This window comes from Sphaerodactylus townsendi, linkage group LG11 (assembly GCF_021028975.2).
Source record: "Sphaerodactylus townsendi isolate TG3544 linkage group LG11, MPM_Stown_v2.3, whole genome shotgun sequence".
NCBI classification, from domain to species: Eukaryota; Metazoa; Chordata; class Lepidosauria; order Squamata; family Sphaerodactylidae; genus Sphaerodactylus; species Sphaerodactylus townsendi.
This window is the reverse complement of record NC_059435.1, coordinates 41,938,073-41,947,913: the sequence shown is the minus strand read 5'-3', so window position 1 is coordinate 41,947,913 and position 9,841 is coordinate 41,938,073. Positions and strand designations below refer to the sequence as shown.

Here is a 9,841-nt window from a genome sequence, read left to right as displayed (position 1 = left end):
TGTCTTGAGCGGCAACTTAACGTCGCCTGATGCATATGGCTGTTTCCCTACTACGAGCCGGAAATGATCTACGTTTCTCATCTGTCTTGCCTCTGTGCGCGGCGCAACATAAACGCGCTTGCGGAGGAAGAGCGGAAGTCGGTGGGAGGTGTTGTGGTGCGTGTTGATAGCCTGGTGCAACGAGTGCGGTTGCATGGTAACTCTGGTTGGGGTTGGAGAGTGTGATCAGGCGTGGGGTGGGGACTGAGAAGGTGCTCGGAGGCCGGAAACTGCTGTTTGGCATCGGCAATGGCTTAAGGCGCATCGGCAATGGCTTAAGGCGCGTTGCAGAATATTTTAGGACGCGAAATGCTGATGAAATGTGAATGGCCTCGTTCGAGCCCTGGGGTTCCAAACACTTGTGTTCTCAAGGTACGCTTTATTGTGGGTAACGGGTTTTTGTGTTGTTTTTCGCAATCAGATCTATCATATTGGCTGAGTAATATTATTATTTTGATCACTGGTAACTTATTTGTTCTATGACTGCCTTCCTTCCCGAGCCTCTGAATTCCAGTATTCAGTTATGAGCTTCTCCCCCACTTACTTGTTTTGCAGTAAGTCTGTTATGAATGTTGAATGCTGCAAACAGAACAGTTTTCTGTTGTTAAAGATCTGTTCCTGATTCCAGATCTTCTTACCGAGTGAAACATTTGCTCATTCGTTTGTAAATGCCTATTTCTTATAAGCCATAACTTGCTATTAAATCTTTAGAGGAAGTTGTTATTTGCCATTGTAGTAGGATATGCATTATACTATAACTTGCAGTAATGCTACAAATATTATTGGCACATGATATTTACTGTTTTTTCGATCATGACTGTATTGGAAGGAACAGGTTAATATTTGCCCTACTTTTTATCTAGATGAAGTCCTTTGTTATAAAGTACACTTGAAATATGATATATAGATATTATTTAGTAAAACAACTCTTTGCTAATTATGATTATTCTGCATTGCTGCCCTCCATTTCAATTTACTGTTTAATCTAAAGCCAAATTAATTTGAATTGGAAGGTGGAATAATCATCCTAAAGTAATGGCTAATTTGAGACTTTTGTCTCATTCCTCTTTTTCAAAGGATGATCTAATAAAAATTCATGTTGACTTTACATTGTATCTTACTACTTCCTTAACATGAGGTGGAATTCTGAACAGAATTAGAAGATGGTTCCTGCTGGTTTTAATAAACTAAATCTTATTTTAACTTTTTTATGGACGTAAATTTATATTCCATATTCTCTTATCTAATGAATATATCTTTCTTTTCTGAATGGGTAAATATACTTAAACATACTTTCTTATTTTTGACTTTTTTCATTCAGAAGTTTTATCATCTCCTAAATGTCTGTCACTTGAGTGGAAGATAGTAATTATCAAAGCAAACAACACAAAGGAATGTAGCTATTTGACGAAATATAAGTTGTTTTATTCAGACTGATACTGATTTGAGCACCAGTGCAAACTTGGACCATTTTAATACAACAGAGTTTACTTGTTGAATACAGGCACAACCAGATACGGAGAAGATCAGAAAAAATCTGCCTTGGCCTCTTAATGTATTCCAAAGCAATTCCGGCAAACATGCTTTTGGAAAATATTCCGTTGTTAAATATAATGCAAGAACATTTTTTCATTACACTGAAAAACAATTGACTAGGTTTAACATTATACTTATGTTTCCAACATCCATTAATGGGTGTTGGTTCTGATTCTATGCCCCCCGTGCGCCCCTCCCTCAGGAAATGTGCTTTCTATCCCTTGAATTGCCAAGTTCAATTGCTGGATGTTTGGAAGCATAACAGATTTGATTAATCTGCTTAATGATGGTATTATAAGGCTTGTAATAGCAATTTTGATGTCAGTATTAAAGGCTGATTTGTGCATGGATGCACGTATACATAGTATCTGGATTTAGATCTTTAAATTAGCTTTGCATTAGCTTCTAGAATCCTTTCAGTAATCATTTGAGAGGTTTCAGTATATTACTTTCCTTAAGAGACAGGTTCAGTTTATTGTCAGACACCAAAATTAGTGGGCTAGTTATTTCAGTCTTATTTGTTGTCCTAGAGCTTTGCTATCCTGGAGCTTAACAGAGCTTGTAGCTTGGACTAGCCACATCTTATTTCAGATGCTAAATGCACCTGCACACCATTACATTTGGGTTTTCTGCCTTCATCGCCTTTTGGTGGAAATAGACGTTCACATTTTCCTTTATATCATCACCTTTTATCCTTGGCTTGTTTTAACACGTTATCAACTGCTGACCTATTTCGCAGATTTTCTAATATAAAATGGCTTGCTCTTGTGGACTCCAGGTGTCCCAAATTTTAACACGTTTTCTTGTATAAATGTTATCACAGATTGAGACTCTCTCTGATTATTCTTTTCCTTATGGACTAGGATCTGAGACCCAGAAGTGAAAATCCCTGCTGCTATGAAAGCTTGCCGGGTGATTTGTGGCCCGTCACTCATACTGAGCCTAACCTACTTCCTGGGATTGTTGTGAGGATTGCTTCTCCCATTAGGGAGAAAGTGAGGGAATAAATGAAGTAAATAAACATCCTCAACCCTTTCCTATGACTATCGTTTGTTCTTTTGCCTGGAAGCAACAAATGTGCTACGTTGGCTGTTACCAGATTTATTTCAGAAACACTTAATATCCATGCCCTTCGGGGATCGGGCGGTATATAAATTGAAGAAATAAATAAAATAAAATAAAAATAAATGCAATTGTTCTTTACTAAGGTTTACAGCAATTAGTGGGCAAGTCAGCTCTCCCTTGCTTACTTGTTACTTGTTTATGGTTTCTCCTTTCTGGATGATAATCCAGTTCTAAAGTATATTGTGAAATTAGTTACCCTTAAATTTATGTGATTATTAAACTTTGTAGTCATGCAATTTTTAATCTGTGATTGTTTTGACTACGTGTTTTCAGCATTTTGTTTTCTCTTATGTTTTAACTATGTGTTTTAAGAATTTATTTTCTCTTATGTGCCTGAACAGGTTTTCAAATAATTTAAAGATAGATCCAGTTTATATGTTTGTTGTTTTCAGGGATGCTAGGCAATGCCAAATGACCACCTGCAGGAGAATGGATTACTCTATTGATCAGCCATTCCGAGAGCCAGTGTGGTTAGTGGTTAAAAGCTGCAGACTCTAATCTGGAGAACCAGGTTGGATTCCCCACTCCTTCTCATGAAGCCTGATAGTTGACCTTGGGCCAATCACAGTACACTCTCTGAGTGCCACCAATCTCATAAAATGTCTATTGTGGGGAGAGGAAGAGAAAGCAATTGTAAGTTGCTTTGAGATTCCTTAAAGGTAGAGAAAAGTGGGGTATTAAAAACCAACTCTTCTACTTAGTGCTGGGAGAAAGGAGTGGCCTTTATCAAAACAGGTGTGGTATCTGTCACTTAAACTGTTAAAAATAATAAATGAATTATTTAATAGGGGCCAGTCTTAATTGGTTAGCTGGAGTGAAAGGTACATGTGCAAACCAAAAAAACTTACCAGGTAATGAAAAATTAATGATGGCTTTTCTCTTTAACAGTAAGCAGTGAATAACTCTTCTTGAGTGATCTTTTATTTCTTTCAGTGTCTCACAGCCCCATGGGGGGGGGGGGAATTCACCGTTAGGAGCAGCATGGCCCCACCAGCAGATGTGCCCTCCTCAGGGCACTTGCCCCAGCAGAGAGACAAATCTGCTAGTGGATGACTGCTGCATGGCACCAGACACGGGACCATCGGCGTAGCAAGGGTAGTCCGTTTAACGTCATCTCCCTCCCAGCCATTGCCCAGGTTGCGGTGGTGGCCGGGACATTAGACTTACGCCATTGAAAAGGTAGAACAAGTCCATTAAGCCCAGTGGGGACTTGCCAGCAGGTGGGGAGGTTTTTCCATGTTTGGAGTCCCCCATGCCTCAAGGAAGCCTCCTTGCAAGCATTGGATGGGGCTGTATATCAACTATACTGAAGTTTTTGTTATATGTAAGCTTATTATCCACTAAAATATGTTCAACCAGTTGAACGGCATGATAATGATACTTAGTATCCAAACTGTGTTTTTCTGTTATAATGAGTCATACGTTATCTCTGTAATTTTTACATCTGTTAAGGCAGTGTTATTACACTAATATTACTGATGAAGAGACTGATAGTACAATCTGTGGAGATACTCTTGTGTTCCTTTATCATTTCAATGGGTTTATATTAGAGTAACTGTAGATAAACTTGTTATAGCAGATTTTCTTGCATAAAGGCATTCTGGAAGTTTATACCTGAATTGCTATTTGAAATTGAAACTTCAGCTCATCCTTATACCAGTACACTTTAAAATCACATTGTTCTAAGATTTCTCTAGTTTAATATATACCTGATGATTATTAGAGACACAGTTCAACTGGCGATCTTAGGAGTTTGTCATAATGGTTTTCAGTCTGCTGTTTTGTTACACAGCAAATCTTACTTTAATTTGCATAAACACTGTATTTTGGAAAGGCATTTTGAGTGAATACACTTCTGTTTCAGTTTCAGGAATCAAGCATGTCTACTGGAAAACAAACAGATGAAACTCTCTTTCCAGAGGAGTGACTGTTCTGTGAAGATTTTTTAAATCTACCATGAAAATACTGTGATTTCAGCCTGCTTTGACATCTTCTGTCTGTTCAGAAATGTTTTTCTCATTTTCAAGAAAAAATGCATCCCAGAAATTAAGTTTATTGTTGCTGGTTTTTGGTTTTATCTGGGGCATAATGTTATTGCGCTATACTTTTCAACATCCACGGCAACAAAGTAGTGCTGAGCTGCGTGAACAAATCCTGGACTTGAGTAAAAGATATGTCAGAGTCCTGGCAGAAGAGAACAAGAATATAATTAATGGTGGTAATGGAGCTGCAATGGCAGGATATGGTAAAGTTATATAAATGCTCTTTGCATGTCTTAATATTTAATGTCTCTTACTATACATATAAGCTAATATGTAATACAGCCACATAAATTTCGTATTTCTGCATTTGAAGGAATAGCCTATAAACAAGGGAATCAACAGTTAATAGAAAATGTATTACATATCCATGTTGGTTCTGAATATACATTCTCCATTGATGTTAAAGAATGCAGGTTGTTTGAGATAGCTCAATGGAATATTAAAAACTTGTTAGAAGGATACAGGTGATTTACTGTTGTACATACTTTGTGTTCACACTTTCGATAAGGCACAGATATGTAACCTCTAGAAAGATACAACAGACCTGAAAACCAGGCAGCGCACCAAAACTTGGTTGGAAGTATGGAATAATTTTGAAAATCTTATTGAATGCTAATTTTGGAAAATTTTAGAATTGAGTAGTACACTAACAGTGGTTTAAAAATAAGAAAAATCAAAGTGTGCAAAGTTCTTTGCACAGCCAGATTGAAGGAAACCAGGAAGGCTCAGGGTCCCATAAGATGTTACTAAGGGGAAAACCTTCATGGAAAAAGGGGCAAGAGATGCTATGACAGTTATGGTAATGGAATGAGATCCTTAAACCTCTGTGGCTGGGAACAAGGGGAGAAGGCACTGTGCACCAGATGGAGAGCTTCCTTTTCCAACCAAGAACAAAAACATGATAGCCTTTTGATGTATTAACATCTCTTGATTGGAAGGTCCATGTCTGGTGGACTTGAGCCCTGAGGCCTGGCACCTAGATGGGCTGAAGGGCCTGAAACACATGTGGGATGGGGTCTAAAAATGGAAGCGTTCATTTGGGAAGAGAGCATTTTGTGCCTGTGGTTTGTGTGTTTGGCTGCATTTTGCTGTGTATTTTGCCATGAAGGATAACGGAGAAAAATTATACTAAAGAGGGTTACAGATGAACCAGGGATGGGGCATCTTGTAACTAATAAAGGAGCAGATATATAATGGATTGTAAGTACCTTAGTAACTGTCCTTTTGTTTATTTTGCTTAATGCACCTAGATTCTGTCCTTGTAATACCCTGAGTTTGTGCCATGAAAAATAAAGTTGTTTAAGAGAGCCTGATTACATACTTGCCCTTAAGCCCTTGACATGCTACAGAGTGACACTTCTGTGGAGTTGACCTTGGGCAAACCACAAGAAATACAGAGATTGGATTTTACCCAAGGTGGTGGCAGCAACAGTGAAAGAACTGGGGGGGTGGGGGTGGCGGGGGTGGCAAAACAGACTAGTCTTGCTCCACAACATGACAAAGCTAACAACACCCACCCAGCCATATGTGTTAAGAGTGTATATAGTTGTGTATATAATATGGATTGGAAATACATGGATGAGATCTTTAACCCCTAGAAAAACACCTGAAACAAAATTTACTGGGATGCACCCTGTCTTCCCTAGCTACTGCTATTCTAATTAGAGTGCTATGAGATTCTCACCCCTCTATGTAGACATGTTAAACTATGTTCCACTTTTAGAGTACAAAAGAGGATTCCTTTCTGTATTTTGTGTTCTTTAGCTGATCTCAAAAGAACGATTGCGGTTCTTCTAGATGACATCTTGCAGCGCTTGGTAAAACTGGAAAACAAAGTCGACTACATTGTTGTAAATGGTTCAGCAACAAATACCACAAATGGAAACTTGATGCCAGCAACTACAAGCAAACGAGTAAATGCAGCAAACAACATAAGATAGCATACAAAATCACAATGTGCCATTGGTTTAATTCTGTTCAGAATTCACTTTGTGCAGCTGTATTGGGCATAGATTTAGTTCTGTCTAAAATCACTATGTGCAGCTGTATTTGCTGTTGATTTAGTTCTGTTCCACTGTGGAAAAGCAACACTTGCCTCTGAAAGTTTGTATCCTGTTTCAACAGGGATAGATGAGATAGAAGTCAAAGCTGTGCTGTACAGTTTCTTATTTAAAGATATGCTGGAAATATAGCTAGTGTAGTAAGATAAGTGAATAATGTGTAAACTGTGAGATTATATGAAAAAATTATGAAGGATGTTGATTTAATATCTAAAATCTATTTAAATATAAATCTAACATATCTTTTGAACAAGTGACAAAATTAGCTTAATCATTTTTGTGATCTGGTTACAATGCATAGCAGTGAAGGATCATGTCTCTGTTAACATGAATGCTAGAAAGTAAATGTATCTAAAGTACTTTTAACATCATCATGAGCTGATTGTAAAAAATCAAGATAACATTGTGGATAACATTTTAAAATGGCTATCCAAAGAATGTTTTTATTTGCACTATTGTGGAATAGCTAGAGAGAGAATGTATTAAAATACCATTTATATTTATGCAACATGCTGAAGTGCATAGTTACTAAAGAATTAGGGCAGTTAGATAAAAGAAACTATAATCTGTGGTGGTACATAGCTGTCTAAAATATTTAAATCTGTTTAGCAACTGAAGATAAAATAAGTAATAGAAGTTACATCAGATATTAAACATTGCTAGCTTTTTATTCATTGATTTTTGTGACTATATAAGTACCCTACAGCCTATGATAAATATGGCACACCTCTTAAGCTGTTCCTAAGGAGAGGAGTGAACTGAGATGAATGGAAGCCAGGCATCTTGATGCTTACTAAAGAGATGTGCTAAAAGGGTGCACTCTGGCAGGTAGTGCTGTTGTGCCAATGTCCAGTGGATATGCACCCAAGCCTTTTATGGTAGACTTGACAACAAATGGGAGTGAAGGGGAATGCTGCCTTATATCCATGTTAGCCTTACAGCAGCAAATTGCAATGAGGGTACACTACATTCCATAGTGTGCTTTCTGTATCATACATTCTAAAAAGTGCCAGTCTGAGTTTTTGCATTTATTATGGAATGATTTCTAAAGGGTCTATTCAAATATTTTTTTGCTTAAAATATGCGGTGTAGTTTTCAAATAGCTCTTATTTAAAAGAAGAACAAGTTATGTGGTGCTGGATGATATATTGTCCCAAATGATTGTCCCTGCAGATAACTACAAAAGCTGGATTGAATTAATTAAACAAATAAAGTAAAATATGAAGTCAAATATTTGAGTTTCCGATCTGTTTTTCTTATGAAGAGGAAAATGTAGAATGGCTTTCTAAAAGTTAAATAGCCTGTGGGAGTTTTTGCAGACATCCTTCCCCTGTCCAGTTATTTTAACTTGCATGTTTTTAATTTTAAAAGCTGCAGGTTTGACTTAATAAAATGGAAGGCTATATACCTAAGGCTGTATACCTAAGCATGTATGCTTTGAAATAAGATCCAAATATATTTTCTCAAATTAAAATATATTGGGGACATATGAAGTCTCCAAATGGGCTTCCTGGCTCTACTTTGGCAGGATGTACTTACTTGGCTTCAAAATCATGGTCCAAAACATATTTGTATTTCCATGTCTGGTACACCCCTTACACACTGGGGCTCCAATTTACTTTCTAATGGTTTTGCCTATGCATCTGCCTTCAATGAAAGTACATGGTACATAATTTTTTGCTGTTGAATTCCACTTAATGAAGGTAATTACCCTATTAAGTGAAGCGACTACAGAGTAAAAAATATTCTGGCTTTGTGCATTTTTCTTTTATTCTCATGTGTGACTTTTTGTAGTAGATAACTGTTTAGGGTTAGACTATAAGGAGTATAAATAGTAATCACAATTCCTGTTGAAAGTAATAAAGATATAGTTAGGCAACTATCCTTTTAAATATTGGTGTTATGTAGATGCAGTGTGAACTGGTTTTGAGTATGTGTTTATTTTCATGTTTAAGAATATGCTACAACAGTTTTGCGAAAGATTAATTTTGACCTCCCCACTCCATAAACAAATGTGTATGTTATGCAATGGTTAAGCTGGTGAGGAAGCAATTACTTTCCTCTTCCTTCTCTTGTGCCAGCTAGTGACAAGGCAATATTGCACTGCCTCTTATCAACTATTAAAAAGGCAACTGCTTTCTTCCCGAGTTTAAGCATAGTAGCTATGTAAGGGGTACCCATAGTGTGTGTTTAACTGAGCTCTGCTCAATTTTTGAAATCTGTAATATCACAAATAGGCAAGGGTTCCAGATTCAGACTGTACTTCTAAGGAGTTTTACTTTTTATGTTTTAAGTTCAGGAAGTTAACAGCTCTGTACCTGCAATACCCAACAGACTTTTAAATTACAAATCCAGAGTTACCAGTAGGAAAGGTGACAAAGGAATGCTCACTGTGAAAGTCCCTTGTTAGAAAAGGATAACTTTGTTCTGTTCAGGCAAGAGTTTGTTACTTGGCTTCCTGTTGCCCCCCAGTCTAGAGAATCCTGGGCCTCCTTGACCTAATGCAGTGGTGGCGAACCTTTGGCACTCCAGATGTTATGGACTACAATTCCCATCAGCCCTTGCCAGCATGACCAATTGGCCATGCTGGCAGGGGCTGATGGGAATTGTAGTCCATAACATCTGGAGTGCCAAAGGTTCGCCACCATGGACCTAATGTGTGTAAGTGCCATCAAGTTGGTTCTGACCTCCAAAACATCCTATCACTAACAGGCAGCCTTGCTTAGGTCTTGCAAACCCAGGGCCGTGGCTTCCTTTATAGAGTCAATCCATCCCATGTCAGGTCTTCCTATTTTCCTGTTGCCTTTGACTTTTACTAGCATTATGTTTTTTCCCACTGAGTCTTTTCATAAATGCAACCCAAGTTTTGTCATTTTAGATTCTAGGAAGAGTTCAGGCTTAATTTGATCAAGACTCCACTTATTTGTCTTTATGGTGGTCCATACTATCCATAAAACCCTCTTGCAACACATCATAAAACATCAGAATCTTAATTTTTTCCTTTTTGCAATTTAATAGAATACAGCATGTTCTGTCACT

General features: G+C 37.6%; 1 protein-coding gene across 2 annotated transcripts; it reads left to right on the top strand.

Annotated features, from left to right (window-relative positions):
• The first annotated feature begins 141 nt into the window (after window positions 1-141).
• On the top strand, window positions 142-8,033 carry CCDC126 (coiled-coil domain containing 126). Of its 2 annotated transcripts, XM_048511487.1 has the most exons (4): window positions 142-411; window positions 3,093-3,211; window positions 4,565-4,945; window positions 6,507-8,033. In XM_048511487.1, the coding sequence occupies exons 3-4, from the start codon at window positions 4,708-4,710 to the stop codon at window positions 6,680-6,682; spliced, it is 414 nt and encodes a 137-aa protein (XP_048367444.1). In that variant the 5' UTR covers window positions 142-411; window positions 3,093-3,211; window positions 4,565-4,707; the 3' UTR covers window positions 6,683-8,033. The 2 variants fall into 2 exon arrangements, with proteins under 2 accessions (XP_048367444.1, XP_048367443.1); XM_048511486.1 differs by lacking the exon at window positions 3,093-3,211.
• The last annotated feature ends 1,808 nt before the right edge of the window (window positions 8,034-9,841 follow it).

What these genes read in the sequence shown, in the direction of transcription:
- CCDC126 (XM_048511486.1), top strand. Translation starts at nt 4,708, where the DNA reads ATGTTTTTCTCATTTTCAAGAAAAAATGCATCCCAGAAATTAAGTTTA. An exon ending in AGCTGCAATGGCAGGATATG is followed by an intron (nt 4,946 to 6,506) that starts GTAAAGTTATAT and finishes TGTGTTCTTTAG; the next exon opens with CTGATCTCAAAAGAACGATT.